The following is a 22,426-nucleotide window of genomic DNA, read 5'->3' on the forward strand; positions in this document are numbered from 1 at the left end:
CGTGATCGCAAAAATCAACTGCCTAGTAATGTTCAGCTGTTACGTACCTACAAGGTGGATAGCGGTGCAGGTCAGACTAATGTTGGAACAGTTAACCGAGTACTTAATCGGCCAAAAACCGGTAGTCATTAGTGGTGACTTCAAAGCCTGGGCTGTGGAGTGGGGTAGTAGAGTAACCAACACAAGAGGATGTACCCTGCAGGAAGCACTAGTGAAGTTAGGCGTATAATTATGCAATGAAGGTGCCGTTAGCACATTTCGGAGAGACGGGAGGGAGTATGTTGTCGACGTCACATTTCGGATTCCTTCACTGACGGCGTACATGGACTGGAGCAGTATACCCATAGTGACCACCAGGCGATTCGCTACCACAAGAACCAACGAACGCCGCTGACGCACGGAGAAGGACGACCGGCGAGCGAAAACGGAAGATCTCTTCGTTGAGGCACTTCGACCTGACAGCGTGCCCGAGAGAGCTGATCTAACAAGAAGGATTGCGACGGCTTGTGACGCCACAAGATCGCGAAAACTGAAGCCACGGCGGCGTCCAGTTCCTGGTCCGGATGGAATACCAAACGTGACATTGGAAGCTGTGAAAGCTGGTATATCCGAACATGTTCAGGATAGTGCTGTAGAAGTGTTCAGATGATGGCAACTTCTCCGAAATGTGGAAGGTACAGAAGTTGATGATGCTGCTAAAGCCTGGGAAGTCACCGGGCGATTCCGCCTCGTATAGGTATATATATATATATATATATATATATATATATATATATATATATATATATATATATATATATATATATATATATATATATATATATATATATATATATATATATATATATATATATATATATATATATATATATATATATATATCTGCTCTATGTACTCAGGAAACTCGGAAAACTAATCAACGATCGGTTGAGCTTCAACAACCACGTCGACTACGCCTACGAAAGGTTGGCGAATGGAACGAACGGAAGCGAGGATCACGCCAAGCGTCGGCGGTCCGAGAATCAGCACGAGACGTCTGCTACCTAGTGTTTCGTCATCGAAATTGTGATATGTGGGTTCCGAAAAAGAAAGGTGGACCTACCGGATCAGCCTATATTTGTTGACGTGGTTCAATAGAAAGCACGTAAAGGTGAACTTTCATCTGACACAGCTTCTGTCAAGCAACGGCTGCATCAGGAAGTATCTTCATCGGTTCGACTATGCAACGTCATCGTTGAGCCCAAAGTGTGAGAACATCGAGGAGACACTCGAGCCTCGTCGTCTTAGGTTCAAAGTGATACGCAGGGAGATGCTTGAAACGGGAGGGCAGGCTAATGTCGCCCACAAAATGATAAGCGACGTTATCATGTGAAACGCGGTCAAAAGGGTGGTGACGCAGATCATGACTGTCTTACGGAAATGGCGTGATGAACAGCAAGCAACGGTTTCGGGAGAGCAATCACCGCCGCGAAACTCTGCCGGAGTAGGCTAGATGTACCGCTGGGGATTAGTCGAGTAGACCGCGTCAGAGCACCGTGGATGGTTCGTCGGGCCGCCAGCGAACCGGACGCAATGCTTCACTCGCCAGACTTACCACGGCACCCTACCGGTAGACGGGAGAGAAATATAGCGAAGAAAGAAAGAAGAATCGGTACCGGGAGAACTCCGGGAGAACTTCCGTCGGGGAACCTTTCGTCAGCGTCAGCGTAAGCACGATTCACTGTCGGGGACTAAGTAGATCACGACGAGTTGTGGGGCGTCGGAGCACCAGCGAACCGAACGACTTGCTCCACCGACATCACTGAACCGGCCACGGAACTTGGCTGGTTGGCTCAGTGTCATGAACCAACTTCTCTCGCTGGGGAAACTCCGGGGAGGTTCGCGAACAAGTCGAGAGCTCAATGAGTAAGTGGTGCTAAATGGTACAATAAGGGAGCCAAACGGCATAAACGAGTTGCTGTGCTTAATGGCACCGAATGGAGAGCCAAAGGGTTCAAGAAGTAATGGTGCTGAATGGCACAAGAGAGCCGAGTGGCACAAGGGAGCCGAAGGGCTCAGTAATTTAGACAATCTGGAGTTATCCCAAATTGTTGTTGATTTTTTATACATTTTGTTCCTGCTTAGGGTGTTTTTGAACATTTTTTCAGCTCTCTGAAAACCAGTCTTCCCTAATGAACATCGTACACAATGTTTGCTCTGGTTCTGTGCTCTTATTAAACTCACATTTTGGGTACGAGCTCGAACAGGCTATTTCGTACCAAAACACGTGCACATGTTCGCCTGCACAAATGAACCCCATATACGTACACGGTGTGTGTACATACAGGTTCGTGGTTCCAGTTTTCTCTTTTTCACTTCCATTATCACTTGCATTGACTCTTTTCGGGGGTATTATGGGGGCATTACCCCAGCATGGGAGTATTATGAGCTTTTCGTTTGCTCGGCCGACGTGTACTTTACTATTCTTGGCTGTGCGAAAGCGCGGACGGGGCCGCAACGCGATCAGTGAAAGTCAAGGCAGCGAAAGCGCGGTCCTTTAGCCCGACTAGCACGTCCTGCCGCATCCCGAACGATGGTCGACGACGCAAAAGGCGCTACCCCGAGAGGAATCCACTCATGCATCTGGTAAGTCTGCACAATTTCCCTAACACCTCTTGCACCTTTGGTAATATATGCATGACACTGAATTTTGGGGCATTTAGTGGTCCGGGCGTGAAGGAGATCCGCACATGGGCCGCCGATTGAGGGCAGCTTCTTAAATTACATCTGTCGACATACAAAAGCACGCTTAGCACGACGTTGAAGAAACCTGTCAATCAAGCTGGATTCGTTACTGTTCGATATTCTGTTGGGTGCGAGATATCTGCTAAGTCAACCGCCAGACACGCCAACATCATCGGTTATTTGTAAAATCATCTGTCTCTAGTCCCGAGCATGCTCTGTCAAGCTCAACGCTAATCCGAGAGTCATCCACGCCACAGCACGAAGTCTCAGCTCTTCCGTCAACGACACACCAACGTCCACCTTCGAAGTGGTATCTCCTTAGACGCTTTTCATGAACCCGAAAACTGCCGAATAGGTTTGATCGATATCATCTCTATTAAAATTGGAAATGTTGAATCGCGGTGTATAATCCTGTATTAAGGGCGGCGCAGAGCCCTAGCATGGCACCGCAGCTGTCTTTGTGTGGTGCTGGAAAGCCTTGAGAATGCAGCTGACACATCCCATTCTTTCCTTTGTAACCTCACAATCTATCTGTGCTCAGACCACGCTGTGTACTTATGACAAGCAGTCCCCAGAGTGTCAGCACTCTAAACAATTTGCATAATACAGAAAACTCTGTGCGGGATTTTCTAAAAAACGCGTCCAGCAAAGAAAAATTATACAGCGGCCTCTTAATCGTTAATTAAGCCAACACCTGGTAAACCATCTAAATCTTCTATGAGTACATGCAGTACGCTCGAAGCAACAATCAGTATAATCACCGTCATAGTGGCCGCACAATATCCCTGTTCCGCACTATGACCGAATGATTAAATATGTAAATATTGTATATTCCCAGTTACTTGATCTTAGATCGTCATACTCCAACATCCTTGAACGCCCGCCGTTTTTGTATCTTCCTCGATTTCATACAACCAGCCAGTGTGGCCTGAAGTCGACTAACTTTTCCAGGTTCTCTGCTGAGCATAATTTTAGCTGGTATCTCTTCCGGCATACGCGTTACATGGCACTGTATTTTATCAGTTTTCCGATGTCAACCTGTTTGCATACTTGGTACAGCTCGTGATTCATGCGCCTACGCTATGTTTTATTTTCTACTGTGCTGCCGACTCAATAGTCTGTTTTCTTTAAGCCTCATACGTAGCGCAACACGTAGTATCAGCGATTTGTTTGGAGCATGCTTTGTGTGCTTCTGTTGATTGCGGAGCCTGAGCTTACTATATAAGTCATAGAACGCAACAAACATGTTTCCATTGCCGCTCTGGTATTCAAAGATATATCGAAAATCTATGGCATCTATTTCGATTGATTTCCACTTTGAACCTAGCTTTGTTTTGATTGTATCGCTCTCTACCAGCTTCGATGTTGGTTGCCGAGTCCGTTTCAGGATTCTGGTTTCATTGTGTGTGACCTATACACACTGTTAAAATCCAGTTCTTCGAAGGAGTTTTGTCACACTCTAGAATGTAAACAACGCCACAATACGCTGTTGGGCCGTGTAGCAAAGCGATTGAAGCCTGCGGGTGAAATGATCTATCGTGGAGTGAAGAGCACTACAATGAAGGAGATGATCATTAAGTAACCGTTCGTTACTCTATCTTCAATTCGATCCCGTCACGTGGTTTTCTATTTGATGATTCATAGTCAACCTTGGGTGATGCAGTTGCTGCTAGTACAAAGCGATTGAGGTCCATGGAATGGTGATTCCAGCTTCGACCGGAGTTCCTGTGTGAATACAAGAATAACCGTAACATGGAAGAGATTCTGGCCGATCAGGTTAATAAAGACTACTACCACATCATGCGGTAAAAAAGCGGACAAATTCACGACAAATCCGTTGCGTTACATTATCGGTCATAAAACAATCCTCTTCCAGAATATTCAGTTAATGTTGATAGAATCTTTCGTCAAATTTTGTCTACTTTCTGAATCTGTAAGAAGTTTTGATATAGGCGTTCATTTGATAAAGTTATAACATATTTGTCGAATGAAAATTCGTCAAATCGTTGTAACGACACGGTAAATGTGTAATATATTCTTCGCAGATGTAGCCAAAATGTATCTAAACTAGCGAAATTCAATCGGCCGTGGTCAACTTGTCGAAGCTGACAAACGATATCGTACAGAGTTGTATAGGCGAGAGTATCGCGTCTATGTTTCCTCTAGTGATGTTGAGATCGACAGTGTCATCACCGGGGAGTTGCTAAGACAAGATTATTGTCTGAAGTAGTGGTTTTTGTTTTCCGGTAATAATGATAAAGGCTGGAACTACATACTATATAGAAAGTACCAGATGACCTTCAATGGATCCGCTTTGCCAGCCTTACCACTAGCTTCTTTGTGTTGCCATTATTGCAAATAATTAGACCATGCAATATTAAAAAACAATGTGGAAAGTGCAGGTGAAATCAAGAGCGTTATTTTTGTAAAAAGTTTACCTACTGTGGTGAGGACTTGCGTGACATTTGCACAAATTGCGTAAAGATAATTGTAATGCAACCCGATTTAAAAAAGTTTATTTCGGAACTGAGTCAGTTTGAGCCTCAATCAAAAGCGTAAAATACACTGTCGGAGAACTAACGGAATTCAAGTAGAAGAGTGCAGTTCGTTTCGCACAGCATGCCAAATTTAGAAAACAAACAAAAGTATCGGTGCAGAAAGAGCAAAATTTAAAAAGAAGAGCTTGGACATTGGTCAAAAATGATGAAGGCGGTATCATATAGAAATGAGTATTATCATTAATACAATAGGAATGGATCAGGATGATTTTTCGAACGACGGCGATTGCTCACGTGCTTTCATTCCAAAGTAATGCTGGTTTGTCGTGGTTGTTTTTTTTTCGCTAGTGTGAGTATGTGGTTTGTGTTTACGTGCAGTTACCGTGTGTTTCTGTGAATATGTGTGTACGTTTGCGATTGTTGGTACCATTCTATCTTGCTAGACAGCATTTATTCTTTGTATGATTTGATAATGTACAACTTTGTCGGTGACGTTGGTTCTTTTTGGCAAAGTAGGCGCTTCGTGTCTACCGTTAGCATTGTTTCTCGTGGCATGATGACTGCACTTTTTGATGCTCACTTTACCACAGGTTACAAATCTTCGTTAAACAATTCGGTCTAGTTGGTCTTCTCAAATGAAGTTGGCTGTCAAACCAGTTTTGACAGTGTTCAATCATCAAACATGTAAAAGCGTTTACTGGATCAGATTCATTCTGAAGCAATATTGTCACAAATACATAGACCAGCAGATTTTGAATGATATTCATTAAGAAGTACTGCTCATTTTGAATCATTTTTGACATAACCTAGCTTGACAGACCATCATGTAGACCGTTTGTGACTGTTTCCCTGAAATCAGTAACATGTGTTCAAAAAGCTATCAGCATCATCGCCCGAATCCACAGCCCACGGCCGTAGAAACTCCCCAGTGCTCAAAAGAACTCGTCATACTCGAAGCCGTCGTCCTCTTCGCTGTCCGGGACGAGCTTTTCCTCGTCAACAGATTCATCATCCTGATCCCATCCCTATATCCACGATTCCTACATGGCATTCAATACTCTTCTATTATTACCGCCTCCCCGGTGGGGGCTGTAATCGTCGCGGTCCCGTCCGTCCGACCGTTCGCTGACCCCCCGGCGAACCGACTGCGACGACGGTGGCGCCACCAGTTGCTGTGGCTGTGCGATCGGATAGCGCGAATCCCCTCGGGGATCCCCCCGCATCATTTCCCCCCTCGCGTCTCGTATCAGCTCGCGGTCGTGGTCAAGCATGTCACTGTTGAGATTGTGTCGGTTACTACTACTACTACTGGCAACGTTCACCCCGCTGGATATATGCACCCTGCTGTCCCGCTCCCGCAGATCCCGAATGTCTCGACTGTCACCTCGTATCATTCCGCCGCCACCGCCACCACCACCACCGCCGTAGTCCGCCGGTCCGTAGTTCCGTTCGTTCAGCAGGTCATCGTCGTTGATATCGTAGTGCAGCATGTCCCGTTCGCGGGCGTGCAACCGTTCCCGATCTCGCTCCCGATCCCGCTCGATACGCTCCAGGCGGTCACGATCTCGGTTGTCGTGGCGATTGGAGGCTGGCCGCCTACTACTGCTATTACTGTTGTGATGATATGATGCCCCTGGAAGAAATATTGAAAAATCTACGGTTTAGCGATTGTTTGAGCCGGATGTTTAATTCTTTTCACTCGAGGGTTATGGAAAACGGTTCTCCTGTGATCAAGCTTCAGGTCGTAGGTTGGCTTGAATCAGTTGGAGGTAAAATTAATCGATCCACTACTGATTAAAGACTGTCAAGCAGGTTTGTTTATGCTCTTTAGGTTGGGTACCATGTTTACTTCGATCGGAATGGACTACAGCTTGCGTTTATTCAGTATTATAGACATGGTGATCAAAAAAAAAGCAAATCAAACCTGCCTTCTTACAAAAGTTATGTTAGTACTGGAGTTTGGTTTTGTACAAAATGTTACGGAAAATCATAATGAATAACTACCTTCTGAGCAAATGCATGCAGTTAACAATATTCAAAATAAAAAATCTAGAGTCAGTATGGGACAAACAGTGATTGTTGATTTACTAAAAACTTAAGGTAATTCTCGATGATCGAGGTGTTATAATATATTGCGATATCGGTAGAGCCCACTCGGACGATTTGTACATGTAATATTATGAAGGCCGTTCACACCAACACCCGGACACAGTTATAGGATTGTTACTCAGCCAAACTACCGCTAAATACGATTATTGTTTTACTATTCCCCAGTACATGTACAAAGATAAATCGTAAACATTGTTGTGACAAGAGCGTTTAGTTTTCAAGATGGTGTCATCTGAGTCAGCTCAGTAGTTCTTATTTTGTGCGAAAATATCACCCCTCTTCACTTGGGTTTTTTTTTCGAAACACTCTTGTTTTTCTTCTTCTCATTGTCATTGCACTTTTTAAAATGCACTTTAATCATACTGCACTGTAAAAAAACACCCGCGAAACTTTAATCATTTACAAACAAAACTTCAAATTTTCAGCCACTGTGCAGATGACCGCTAGAAAATGTCCGAAAGCTCTCATTTGTGCGTTTGAATTTTCGCTTTGAATACCATTTTTTCTCAATGAAAAACAAGCGAGTCGGTGCCTAGCAACAAGCGTGTGTTCCTGGCTTCAAGTAGTGTTTTTGATTCATCCCGACAAGACAAAATCGAATACTCACGGCCTACTTTCTACACCGAGACAGTCTTAGAAACGAGCAAAGTGAACGAGTGTTAGTAACCTCTCAATCTAGTGTGCATTCTATAAAGAACAAATGAAACATTGTCTTTATTCTTGCCGCCATGAATGAAGCTAACGAAAAAACTCTAGTCCGACCTAATATGGCGATCGTTGAATGAAAATTTTGAGTCTTCGAAAGATGAAATATTTTCTGAGGGTGTAAATTGAAAACAAATCAGCTATGTCACAACTTTAGGCAAAAAATATTTCGCTATTTGCTGCAGTTTTACTTATACATTCCGCTAGAGCACTGTAAATTAAGAACCGGTGCGTTTTCAAGTATCTCAGAATTTGTTTGGTTTAGATCAAAATGCTATTAGAAGAAAATGTATTTATTGTACATATAGTTTACATTTTGATTGAGCGGAATACCGAGCAGTTTGTGAGGTTCATCCCGATGTCACTAACGTCTACGTCATTATCACCGTACCACTGTTGCGCATTCTTACTGAACTCTGCTGGGACATAATGGACGATACATGTTTTCAGATATATGTTAATGTATAAATGTCGTCCATATTCTTGAATGAAATGAAAATCGGAGTCTTCCGACCGCAGCTGTGGATTCCCTGCCAGATCATCAGCTTACTGGCAAATTGCTCTTCAAAATCAAACCTATATCATTCGGTAGCTGGGTGCTCTTAAACTGGGCGTTCAATAACTGGGCTGAAACCCACTCAAAAATCAGTTAAACGTCAAAACATAGACGTCAAATGTAATTTGACATTTTGGTGTCAAAACTAACTGGAAGCAAGTGAGTGAAAAACAATGAAACAAATGAATAACGAAAATATTAATTTAAATATCATTAATCAATCAAGTGAAATATAAGCCCTTGCTTGTTAGGAATAAGGTGGTCGTAAATTAGTATTTCGCCGATTTATTCACCTAGGGGTTGAGACTTTAACCCAATGATTTGTACTGAGCCGGGATACACTTGGAAGCACGAGTATGCGTTGAAACCAGACCTACCTACTGAGTTTAAATGAGACAAGTAAAAAATGTCTTTATGTACCTCGTCAAGGAATCATTTACTGAAATTGACTCACTGTCGCCATTTAGTGCTTTGTTTTTCGGCGCACCACTATTCTTAGCTTTTCTCATTAGGCTGTAAATTTTTCGTAAAATCTTATGTTCGATTTATATATGTGTGAAATTTCAATTCCCCGTCTAATGACATAAAAGTCCAAAAGCACCGGCCGCTCTCGCTGTGGAGGATAAGCCGAACGAAGGTTGCTCTCTGGCACAGCTAACAGAAGTGGAGAAAAGCAGGCAGAAAATCAGCAACGTCTGGGAAGCATACTGCGATGTCTTCCGGAATATTTGTGGGTTCAAATTCGGCTATTTATCATTTTCTCTCTGGCCAAGTTAATAGTCGCTGCTGGTACAGTCGACATTAACATCAGTACTCGTTTGAAACAAAAAAATTCAGTTAAAATTATTTTTCGTCTCACTAGACCCAGAGAATTGGATGTAAAACTCGGAGACCCGGAGGTCGTCTCCCAAAACCGGAGTCTCCGGGTCAAACCCGGAGAGGTGGCAATTCTACATCTCTTCACTGAGCCAGCATTGAGAGGTATTTGTCGATATTATTCGGTAACCTAATAATTAATCGACTTCGTAACCATAACATAAGCATCCGATTATTTTTAGCATCGAATCGCCCTAGATCAATTGTAGCATTTGATGGACCAGTCCAGTTAGCGAGCGGCATTCGCTAACTGGGCAGCCGATTATTTGATTTGAAAGCTCTTAGGACGTCCTGACGCAGTTTCCGATTCACGAACGGTTCGATTGCAACTTCAAACTTTTAAAAACTTTTGCACACAATTTCAACAGAAAGACTACATAAACAAACCGCTGTAAATGGATACCAGAACCGACTACTAGAAGTACTGTATCGGACAAAAAGAAGCTACCGATTCTAAATTGGGAGAGCTTTAAACCGCTCATTTGCTGCTGCTGCTTAGCGGAAAACAGGTGGTCTCTTCCGACCGCCCGGGTCATTTACTATAGAGCTCTTCCGGCGGTCTTTAAAGCTCGACAGGACAAACGCTACAAAAAATGTTCACTATGGATTTTGTTCTAGCTATTCCAACGGTAAAAAAACAGCACTGGAATATCCATCGTGAATATTTTTAGTGGCGTGGCGTGCTATCGCCTCGTGCGCGAACAAATTAACTCTTAACTAGTTAGGTGAGCTTTACTTCTTTGTTGGAATCTCCCTAGCGTCTGTAGGACGAACTCTCGGAAAATACCACAGAGTGCTTTCCTGTTAGGACAGTATGCCTACTTTACGCTGCTTGGCTGTTGGCTGTGAAGAGCAATGCACATTATGTCCTTTCTCCACAGCGAGAGTGGCTGGGGTTCTTGATTCTTTGCGGTTATTGAGAGAAGTGAAGTTCTACAACTAACTAAACCGACAAAATCGTTCATTAACGCCAAAACAAAATTTACAGCTAAATTTCTACGGTATATAACAGTGGTGAACTTTAAACTTTGTCAAAATATTACACCATGAATATGAGTAAACTTTGATAATTTTCCACCCAGTGCTAAATTTTTATGTTGAGGTTACAGATGGAATAAAATTTTGTCTCTTTCTAGCTCAATAGGCAATAAAAAGCGATGAAAGTGTTCCAAAATTTTATCTAGCAATCGCTTTTGATTCGAAATACTATCATGGTTTGGGTTATTTTTTGTTGACTTTTTTTTTATTTCAATCTAAATGCTCGCATAAGTTTTCAGGCTCCAACCATCAATTATTTTGCAACAGCTTTTTCAACTTGTTTGAATTCGTTCAATCAAACATTTCTTATGTCTAGTTAGTTTTTTGATAATATTGGGATTTTTACGAATTGCTACCTTCCGGCGAATTCGGTGAATCCATATTCTATAGTTCGAAACGCACAGTGTCCTGGAACAATTATGGTTCTTGGGTATCGATTTTGTTGGCTACTTTTTGGAAAATTTAAAACTAAGAGAAACGAAAGTAATGAAATTGAAAGACGGGTAGGTATTCTAGAGCGAATCAGATATAAACTTGGAACGGAAAACTAGGACTAAACAGGTTTCCGTTCTAGGTGTTAAATTTGCGGAAAATAGCCAACAATATCGATACAGTAGAACCTTGCGGCAATTAAAACATAGTAACATAACATTTGTGGTTATTTCGAAATGACAAGAGTTATTGCTGGTGACGTTCTTGTTTAAATTTATTCGCTGTTAGTGCATGCAGATCAAACATAGGGTGCGGAAACCTCGTTTCCGTGCATGCGCATATCGCTTGCCAAATCAGGTATATCTTGAAAAATTTCATCGGGATGTCTGTTATACCGTACTACTGAAGCCCCCAAGCGCTCCGAAGCAATGATGCTATCAACCAGTGACCAACTTTGTTCTCCCGGCCCTGCATTCGGAGGTCGTGAGGGGGTCTTCCGAACTCCCTTATCAGGCGAGTATCTCGAGAACATTATATTCAGACAATATGCCGCGACACCTGACAGGCGTTGACGGTTTGCAGTTGTATTACCAAAACGTCAGAGAGCTAAGGACGAAAATTGAGCACGTGGCCGCATTTAAAATTAAATTCAAATATCTTTTTACCACCAAGTCGGACTAATCTACAGTCTTCTGCAATGTTGATCCTTTCATGTTCAGTTATACATCTGGAAATTTGAAGATATAGAGGGGGCTGATCCAGAAAAATTTTTCGAGGGGGGTCTGAAATTTCCATTTTAAAATGAACGCTGGACAATTCGTTAAACCTAATAACCTTGTTTAATGTATATCAGTTTTGATGGACAAATTTAGTTTGGAATGATTTTGAGTTTGAAACTAATATAAAATTGAAACAAATTTAAAATTTCTCAACCAGCAAAAAAAAAATTCGGAGGGAGTTCGGACCCCCAAGACCGCCCCCCTGGGTCCACCACTGAAAAAAAATATAAGATGATGCTGGCATTTTTAATTGAATTTATTGTTTCTATTGTTGATATATCATATATTGTGAGCAAGACAGAAGCATCCGGGGGGCTTCTAGAGCCAGTTACCATTCGGTTGAGTGGTGTTCCGAAAAAAGTCAATTTTTGTGCCGGTCTAATAGCCATTTTGAAAACCAAGCTTACAATTGCCGCAACATTCTGAAAATCTTCATCAACATGGGTGTCATTTGAAAAGAAGTTGTTAGTAGATAACGAAAATAGATGGCTCCATTTTGAAATACCAGACGGCTGCCATAAAAAATAAAATTATCAAAAATTATCTTCAACATGGGTGTCATTCGGAAAGGTGGTGGTCAGTAGATAGAGGAAATTGGTGATTTACACCATTTTGAAATCCTGGATGGTGGCTTACCTGTACCACAAAACAGTGAACAGCTTCATCAGTATTGCTGTCATTTGAAAGGGAGTGGCCAGTATAAGGCGGCTACAAGTGATTTTCTCCATTTTGACATCCAAAAGGAGGGCCGGTAACCAAAGAATTTTAAAAATCATCAATACGGGTATCAATTGAAAGATGTGGGTTAGTAGATAAAGGAAATCGGTAACAGAGACTACTTTGAAATCCAATATGATGGCTTCTGGTATCTGTAAAACACCACAACAAGCTTGACGAACATTTCTTATTTAAAAATGTTCGTAGTTTATGGGTGCTCCATATAAAATCCCGAACTACTCTTTGGAATCCAAGTAACAGTCATATTCACACCAATTTTAAAAAAATTGAGAAAGTTTGATACTATAATCATCAATTTCTGTCATCTACTGACCATGACCTTTCAAATGATTCCAATATTGAAGGTGTTTACACTGTTGTGTTTACCGAAAGCCGGCTTCTTGCGTTTCAATATGGCCTCAATCGTGAATTTTCGCCATCTACTGACCACGACTTCTCAAATGATATCCATTTAGTCGTCAACTTCGTTTTCAAAATTTAATCATCAATTTTCGTAACCCATCACCAGAGACTATCATCTGGAACCTTGAACGATTTCGACTGTGTTTTGATGGGTGTTCATTGGGTCAATTGAAAGCGGTATCTTTTCATTCGACAGGATCAAATGAAGGAGGTTGAATATCACCTGCGACTCATTCGAAAGCGACGGTGCATAAAGAGCCATCAACTGAACATCAGTTTAATAGCAACCGATATTTGTTGAATGAATATGAATCTTGCCATATCCGACTGATTGGCTGCGTCCATTCAGTTTCGATTTAATGAACTGAAATTTTACTGCTCTACACACAATGCTTAGCAAGCGACGTCTGTGCGCAACACAAGTAAAGTTTAGGCGACTGAGTGTCTGCGGATATCCTCAGGTGGGTGTATTATCATCACTTTCATGCGATCTTGTTGCGGATGGTTTTAGATGAAACTTTACAGTTAAACACGGATCATGATGGATGATGCCAACGGATCCCCGGCGATTTGACCCGATTGGTGGTATGGGTTTTCTGTTGTTTGATTTCAAAATTATATGAATTGATTAGATTAGCTATTTCGACTCTTTTGGTGTTCGCTAAAAATGTCGTCTAGGCTACGGCGTAACAGCATTACGATGACTAAAATGAAACATAATTAGGTTGGTTCGTGATCGTGAGGAATACCACTCACTCGTCTATTCGGCTATTTGGCTGAACACAACCAGATGACGTTTCATGAATCATTTCACGGAACAAAACTTAATCGATGAATAATATTCTAAATTTTATGAAAGAGTTCACGTAAAATTTTAAGGACCAGAGTTGCATGAAAGTGGAAATAATTGGGAATATCTTCTAGATTTCACAAGCATCCAAGTTAGATCGTGAATAATAACTATGAAACTTCACAAATCTATTATAGATTTTTTCTATTTTAAAATATTTTATTTATCAGCTATTTCACGAGCACGAATGATGAATCGTGATTATTGTATTATTGAAAAACATGGAGCAGTTCACGAGGCATTAATCTGTCCATGAATAATATTCCGAGTTTCGTGGAATTGTTAATGAGAAAATTTCAAGACTGTTTGTTTTTGTGAAATAATAACCAACCAAGAAAACTGGATCATGATCAAGATGTAATAAATCATGAATCAGTTCACGTCGTTTAGTTAGACCGTAAACAATGTTCCTAAAGTTATGAATAAAATCATGTTGACTTGTGATTTGATTTATGAATATTGATTTGGTTTATGAAAATACAGATATAAGTATTCTTTTCCAACGTTCCACAATCCCAACGTTGCGTTTCAATGGCTTTAAATAGCCTTATTGATTTTTGGAAAGACAGAAAGGTGACTCCACCATCTGGACTCAAGATATCAGCCCATCAATACCCGGACCAACGGCGTTGGGACCACAGATTTTTCAACTCAGGAATGCGTGTAAATATTGCGAAAAATTTAACTCCAGCAGTCGAGACTTATTGACTGTAAAGATTAGGATAGACATTCTAGCACGTTAGTTAATAGTAATAGAATGAACTGATATATTATCAGCAAAATTGCCTTCGATTGCACCATTTTGTGCAAAATCATAAACGGCCACCGATTGCATTTACGGTTATCAATTATAAGAAATGGAAATAACAGATTCGTCACTGCTGATAGCTTAATGCATGTTCTGAAGAAATATCACTCTTTTTTGTATATTATTTTCTATTTGATTATATTGTTTTGTTTGCATTACATTTCTAATTTAGTATATTGGGTGTTCAGCCACAAGTGGTGACTTTTCATCCCTATTGTTTACATGATTCAGTTAATTATTATTAAGTTATAATATGCTTTCGCAGTATTTTTTTTCAGTAGGATGTTTTAAACCTACTTGTCTTCTGAATAAGGAGCTAAACAAATCTTATAAACTCATTTATAAACTATAAAGAGAGCTAATCGTTGCAATTGAAGATTGCAACGATTTTTGTCGGAAGTTGCTTATAATACGGTTCGTCATAATTTCCAATGTTTCTATGTTTGCGAGTCTGTGCAACTCATTTGTGCTAAACCAGGGAGGACGCTTCAAAATCATTTTCAGAATTTTATTCTGAATCCTTTGAAGCGTTTTCTTCCTAGTAGCACAACAACTTGCCCAGATTGGCACTGCATATAGCATTGCCGGTCTAAATATTTGTTTATAAATTAATAGTTTGTTTTTTAGGCAGAGCCTAGAATTCCTACTTATAAGAGAATATAAACATTTTATATATTTGTTGCATTTTGTTTGTATTCCTTCAATGTGATCCTTAAAAGTGAGTTTTTTATCGTAAATCAAACCCAAGCATTTAACTTGATTTGACCACGTTAAATTCAAACCATTAAATTTAATAATATGGTTATTATTTGGTTTAAGAGAAGAAGCTCTTGGCTTATGCGGAGACACAATTAATTGTGTTTTGCCGCATTAGTGGAAATTTTCCATTTTTTCAGGTAATCATTGAAAATATTTAAGCTTTGTTGCAATCGACTGCAGATAATACGAAGACTCCTACCAGTGGCTAGTATCATCACAGAAAAGTGACTTTTTACTGTCTGTAGGTAGGTTTGGAAGATCAGAGGTAAAAATATTGTATAGGATTGGTGCGACGCTTGATCCTTGAGGGACACCTGCTTTAACGGGTAGCTTATTAGATTTACAATTATGATAAGAAACCTGTAGGGTACGGTTTTAATTATCTTTATTATATTAATTGGAAAATTGAAATCCCACATTTTGGCAATTAATACTTTGTGCCAAACAATGTCGAAAGCTTTTTCGATGTCTAGAAGAGCAACTCCAGTGGAATAGCCCTCTGAGATATTTGCCTTTATCATGTTAGTTACTCTCACAAGTTGATGAGTAGTTCAATGTCCAATACGCAATCCAAACTGCTCAGGAAGAAAAATAGAATTCTCATTGATATGTGACATCATTACAGTTAGGGTGATTTTTTCAATTAATTTACTAATAGCAACGGGATCTAAGGATAAAGCATGATGTCAAAGAAAATCGAGATATCGTTATCTGCAGAAATTTTACAGCCGATGATCTCTCCGTCGGAGTGACTGACAGCTAAATGACACGCGAAAATGACTATCGGTATCGGCAGAAATACCGCCGCCGAGAAATTCTCAGCAGCAGCTATCAAATGAATAGGAACGAGTAGCACCAAGAAGGATAAGAAACCCTGAGAAGGTGGTTGTAAAGAGATGTAAATCAGTTTGGTCGACACATCCGGATCGGTTCGTGTCTCAACAGGTGACGATATTTGCAGCAGATCTGAGCAGGTCAGATATACCGAGAAGGTTGGACAGTAAGCAAGAAAAAGCATAATTGGAAAAAAAAAACATGAACGATTAACACAAATTAAAAAGAGCTAGAGTACAATCCCCACTGAAGTTGTGCTTACACGGAAAAAATTCGTTCATAAATTCATGAAGAAATGATCGCTATTTCGTGAACGATTCACGAAAACCGTGACAGTTTCTAAAATTATGAATACTAGACCTCGTATCCATGAAACTATCTGTGTTTCTACAAAACTAGTTCGCTCCGACTATATACATGGCGATACACTTGAATGTTTGGTTGGGTTTAGTGTTGTTCGCTGGATATGTTTAGTTTTTGTTATGAGTCTTGTTCATAATTTGGGAATACACAGCCGATTTTGATGATTTCAGGATTCTTATGTCAGAATAGCGGGCTCTATGTTAATGATTTCAGGATCTTAGTCACGATTTTCGTAATTTCTATTCACTTTATCGTGATATTTCAGTCGTGAGTAAAGTGATTCATGTTCATAATCTCAGGATCCTAGTCACGATTTTGAATATTTTAATCACGAGTGATGTGATTTATGTCCATGATTGCAGGAACTTTGGTTTTCATATTTTCTGTTCATGTTGTGCTATTTGAGTCACGAGTAGGGATTCGTGTTTATTTATGTTCATGATTTCAGGATCTTGGTGACGATTTTTGATATTTTTGTCACGAGTTGTGTGATTTATGTTTATGATTTCAGGACCTCAGTCACGAATTTTGTAATTTCTTACCTTGATATTTTATTCTAGACCTTACTTTCGAATTTGACAGGTGAAGTAATGTGACATGATTTCAGTTTCATCGTGGTATTCTTAATTTCGCTTCGTCTTATCGCGATCTGGTATTTTTTAATTACTATCGGTTTTTTTACTCGGAGTAACGTGACAAGGTGAACTGGACCATAAAAGTATTCGCGGGATCTTATTCTGTAAAATATATTACGAACATGATTTGAGGCGCCCAGCACAGTTTTCGTTTTCTATCCAGACATCACACTGAACCGCATCGAATGAATATCGATAATGGTCCCAATATTTTTTTATATCTACAGCTCGCACCTATTCTTGGTAGCTGACAGCTGGATATTTTATGAAAAAGTGTACGGAACAAGAATGATTCCACGACTACTACTCCACATTTTGAGAAATTGGCTCACATGAAAATTTCATTACCGTGTTCCATGAAATTGAATATGATTAGGGCTATCTTCACGCAAAATAGATCGTGAATCATGTACTAGAAATCATGAACCAGTTCATGAACACATGAATAATATGTAATGAACATGGGAACTATTTCATGAGCACGGATATTGGATCGTGACTAATATATTAGGAATCATGAACCTGTTTACGATTACATGAATAATGTTTGATGGCTTTGTGAACTATTTCACAAGCACGAATGGTAACTTGTGACTACTATAGTAGATAAAATGAATCAGTTCACGACATGAATAACATTTTATAATTTTGTGATTTATTTCACGGGTACGCATGATCAGTCGTGACTATTATACTAGAAATCATGAACGAGTTCACGAGTACATGAATAATATTTCATGATTTTGGGAACTATTTCAGGAGAACGAATGGTAAGTTGTGTTTAATATATAATCAGGAGTTATTTGAAAACGGCTGTCTCAGCCTTTTAGAGCAAAACGATGGTTGTTTACTGCCCGACGTTTCGGCCTTGTGGTGTTGGCCTTTTTCAAGGGAAATATAAGTCGTACCGTCGGGCAGTAAACAACCATCGTTTTGCTCTAAAAGACTGAGACAGCCGTTTTCAAATAACTGAAAATCTCATCATCCCAGTCGTTTGAACATATAATCATGAATTAGTTCACGAGGATCGAATGGATTCATGAATAAAATTCCGTGTATCGTGAAATAGAACACGAGAAAATATCCACAATGTTTTGATTTTGCGAACTATCTATGAATAACATCATGAGTCAACTGAGAGTAATGATCATAAAGGTGTGAACTAGTTCACGTACAGAAAATCGTTTTGGTAATGACAAGGAAACCGGGATTGAATTTCACAACACAAAAACTAATATTTCCACTAATAAAAGCGTTATGAGGGCGTTACTGAAGGATAATATTTTAGGAATATTTTTGGAACAATGTTTTTCAGTGTAACAGTGGCTCCGGATGGATGAGGATGGCAAGATACAAGAGGTTTAAGTTTAGTCAGTAAGATTAACTACTTCAAACCAATCCGACACTACCACCAACCAATTCCATTCCTTTTCGATAATAGACATTTACATTCGTTGAGCTGAGTCGATTTGTACACAATACTCGGCCTTCCAGGTCTCATAAAAATCTTCAAAGTTTAACCTTTCTTTTATGAGAAACGTAGAAAAAACAGAACCCTCCCCATGAGCATCTTCTGCGCAAGGGCCTGTCACGAGAACGTTGATATTGACGTCTTCTAACATTCTTCAAGCGAATCAGAAGTTGAAGATCGTAGTCAATAATAGGAGTATTAAATTGTTTCTGTATTGTTGGTACTGATAAATTTCTAGCATCAACTATAGAATTACTTAAATTTTGTAATGCCGTATCAATGTCAGCTTTATTTTGTAAATCAAGGTCATGATTAAAATTATTTTAATTTCATTACAATTTCGTTAGCAAATTCCCACCCCGCTTGAAAAGCTTCAAACATGGAGGTAGAATTTAACATGACAATCATCATAGGTAACATAGAGTCCTGCAGGTATTTTAATTTTTCTTCCGTTACGCTACCTAGATCCATTGGACTAAAGGAAGCGTTTGGTGCAAACGAGTTTGTGGTCGTGGTAACGGTAGCCGTAATTTAAGCCTTGTTACCTGCCACTGAAGCATAAGATGTAAAATGGTGTGACGGAGGTAGAAGAAGTTGTTAATCTATTTTGAATCGGATTAACACGTTTGGACGTGTTTTCTTGAAGTGTACCTGAAGAAGTAGGTACATTTTTTATTTGTTGTTTTTGTTGTCTAGAACAAGAATTTATAATTTTTTCTCGAACAGGACAACCGCAGAAATTCGACTTATGATTTTCGATACAATTAGCGCATTTGAAACTTTTTGTGGTTTTTTCACCGGACAAGTATCTTTAGTGTGCGATTTATCACCACAGATCATACATTTGGAATCCAAATGACAATTTTTTGTGCCGTGCCCAAAGCCTTGGCATCTACGACACTGGGTCAGATTTTGAATTCTGCCCCCATGTCGTCCACAATGTTCCCATTTTACTCGCACGTGGAACATAAAGCGTGCTTTGTCAAATACTTTCAAATTATTAACCTCATTACGGTTAAAATGAATTAAATAAAGCTCCTGGATAATTCCAGAGCGTACCGCCGTGTTCTCGCCGCTAGCCTTTCTCTTCATAAGAATAACTTGTGAAGGAGAAAAACCAAGTAAATTTTTCAATTCGTTGGATATTTCATCCAAACTTTGACCTTGAGGTAGCCCTTTCAAGACAGCCTTAAATGGTCTGTCTGTCTTAAAATCATATGAATAAAATTTATATAACTTCTCCGTAAGATACTGGAGTAGTCATTTGTGGCCAATCAATACCTCCGCTATAACTCGACATTCTCCTCTTCGGCCAATCTGCAAAGAGACTTTTACGTCCGGAAGAAACGTCGAAAGCTCAGTTCGAAAGGCTTTGAAGTCGGAGATCATCACTGTTATAGGCGGAGGTGATTGCGTTTTCTTCTCATTGGCATTATGCGCAATGCGAGGAAATTTAGACATTTCATCAGCTTCACATTCGGATAAAACATCGAATGAGTTGCTGCAGTCAATTGAATTTTCGGGTGGAGAAGATACCCTTTTCCGTTTAGCTTCAATTTTTGGCACACGGCCTTTCTGGGAGGACCCAGGCATGTTGGAAGAATTAAATATTTTTTTAGGCAGAATTGTTCTTGAAAAATGTTTTAGTCTTGAAAAAGACTGATTGAGTAGAAAAAGTAGGTAGTCTTGAGAAAGACTAATTGTCGAAAAAAATATAGGTAGTCTTGAGAAAGACTGTTGCTGTTGAAAAACTCTAGGTAAACCAGGAGGTATCAAGATTTGTGACCGGTTCGAACGAAGGTTCAAGCCGGTATGAAGAAATATCACTCTGAAAAACTAGTCTCTTGAGTCAGCGTAGTCATGTTTAAGATTGAAATATGAGTGCCAGATCGTGTCGTTGGATTATAGCAAAGACAATTTATATTTTTCTTTTCATAAAACATGAAATGTTACGACGTTGGATAGTCCAAACCAAGGTAATACCAACGCACCAAGAGAAATCTGATCATCAATGTGAATTTGTCGTGTCACATAGTAACAGTGATCTTCTGATGTAAAGTACAGCAGTAAAATCTTAAAATTATATGAGACGTTGAAATAACTCAAAATCCAGTAAGTATGTTTTATGAGTCACAAGCACACATATTCTCTTCTGGATGAAGCATCATTCCCAGAGATTTTCAAGCCACAACCTTAACAAACATTTGAGAGAATATATGTTGAATTTGTTAGTTTTAAAGAGGGAAAACGCTGTTAGTTAATCACAATCCAATTTCTTTAACGATTCATCTTAACTCACTTTGAAAAATCATCTTATTCCCAATAAAAATACCAAAAAATAGAGAAACTGCTTCCGATCTGACATCTGTCCGTGTATTCCATATAAATTCTACTCAACGGTCTGCCTGCCGAGAGGAATGATCCTAGTTCCTTCGAACGCAAATGGTCAATTGTTCTATGGACGGATAGTTAGTATTCGGGAACCGGAAGTGCAAAACTAAAACCAATTAAATTTTTACTCGCTATGGATATCTTAGCCTACGGGGCATAAAGAAAAGGGTAAACGGCCGATCGCTGGAATTTCTGCTGACTTGCTCGCCAACTAGATCCGCCTGGATTGCTTATCAGAGCGTCCCCTCAACATCGGCCATACAGAAAACTGCAAGTGGAAAGTGGTGGCAAGTGAGGAGTGGAACATAATATGTGTGGATTTGTGGGTTGACTTTTTGCTGATACCTTGACACATTTCGTAATAAGGTCTAACAATAATTCGAATCAAAATGAAATGGCTACTATAACTAGGTTTGGAAAATGTACGCTAGATGAATGACATGTTTGACAAAAGTTGAATTTTTCTACATCCAGAAAAGAGCAATAAAAATGTTACAAAATCTTTCGCTAATTGAAAATTGTACTGATAGGAAGAAAGCTGACGAAATAAAAACAATTACCTCTCTCATTTCTATATCCGTGATTATCTCTAGAGTCTGTGTGTGCGTGTTTTATTTAATTGTAATTGTGATTGTGATGCATAATTTGGAGACGGCAGTGAAAAAGTTATAAGAAAAAAGGAACATGTATTGATAAGAGAAGATAACGGAACTCAAAATTTTCAGAACTGACGCTTGTTGATACCAGATGGAGAAAGACTTCTAATGAAACTCAATTTATTCTGATGTGAAATCTGCTGGTATTTTGTGTGAAAAATTAATACAGAATCTTTCTCCATTTGGTACTGACCAAAAAAAATTAAATCTGATAAGTGGTGCATCAAAGCGAACTCAGTCGTGATGAAGTGATTACTCCCTAAACTAAACTTCGCATTCAATGATTACTGGTCATATCGAAACCCATGTTGGGTTTATATCGCACAATAATGTTGGCCCTTCAGCTCTGACCGGATTTCACTTACCAGGGGGATGTGGAGGACCCATTCGGCCGGGCTGTTCGCCCGATGGTGATGCTTCTTGGGACGGCAAAGGTCTAGGAACAGAGGGAGTTGGTCGCACGGGAGGGTGAGTGGCTCTCCAGTATGCCTACAAAAAAACGTTAGTTTGAGTTTATAGCAACTTAGCTAATGTCGTCAGTTCACCTCTAGGTATTCGGCCAGATGGTTGCATGCTTCTTCGAGCTGATTCTCATCTAGGATGACATCAAACATCTCCGGTGGACATTGACCCAATTTCTCAGCAGCTACCATTTGTACTGATAAATTTTTTGCCTGAGCTTTGCCACGTGATTTGATTAATCTTTGTAATACCTGTTGAACGACGGTTGAACGATTAGAATCATAATAATTGATTGATAGTTATCGGTTTCCTCTTCGGGCTAGACGAGACCAGAAATATA

General features: G+C 39.8%; 1 protein-coding gene across 22 annotated transcripts in view; it reads right to left on the reverse strand.

The window, feature by feature from the left end:
• Positions 1-5,322: 5,322 nt before the first annotated feature.
• Positions 5,323-22,426, reverse strand: part of LOC131682893 (voltage-dependent L-type calcium channel subunit beta-1) — a 492,666-nt gene continuing 475,562 nt past the window's right edge. For 21 of the 22 annotated variants that reach the window (XM_058964699.1, XM_058964692.1, XM_058964691.1 and 18 more), the window contains 4 exons: positions 22,170-22,337; positions 21,990-22,113; positions 21,529-21,564; positions 5,323-6,855 (listed from right to left, as the gene is read on the reverse strand). In XM_058964699.1, coding sequence (XP_058820682.1) covers positions 6,263-6,855; positions 21,529-21,564; positions 21,990-22,113; positions 22,170-22,337 — 921 coding nt within the window. In that variant the 3' untranslated portion in view covers positions 5,323-6,262. The remainder of the gene's footprint in view (positions 6,856-21,528; positions 21,565-21,989; positions 22,114-22,169; positions 22,338-22,426) is intronic. The other variant, XM_058964690.1, reaches the window with a different exon arrangement.

Source organism: Topomyia yanbarensis, chromosome 2 (assembly GCF_030247195.1).
Source record: "Topomyia yanbarensis strain Yona2022 chromosome 2, ASM3024719v1, whole genome shotgun sequence".
In the NCBI taxonomy this organism is placed as follows: domain Eukaryota; kingdom Metazoa; phylum Arthropoda; class Insecta; order Diptera; family Culicidae; genus Topomyia; species Topomyia yanbarensis.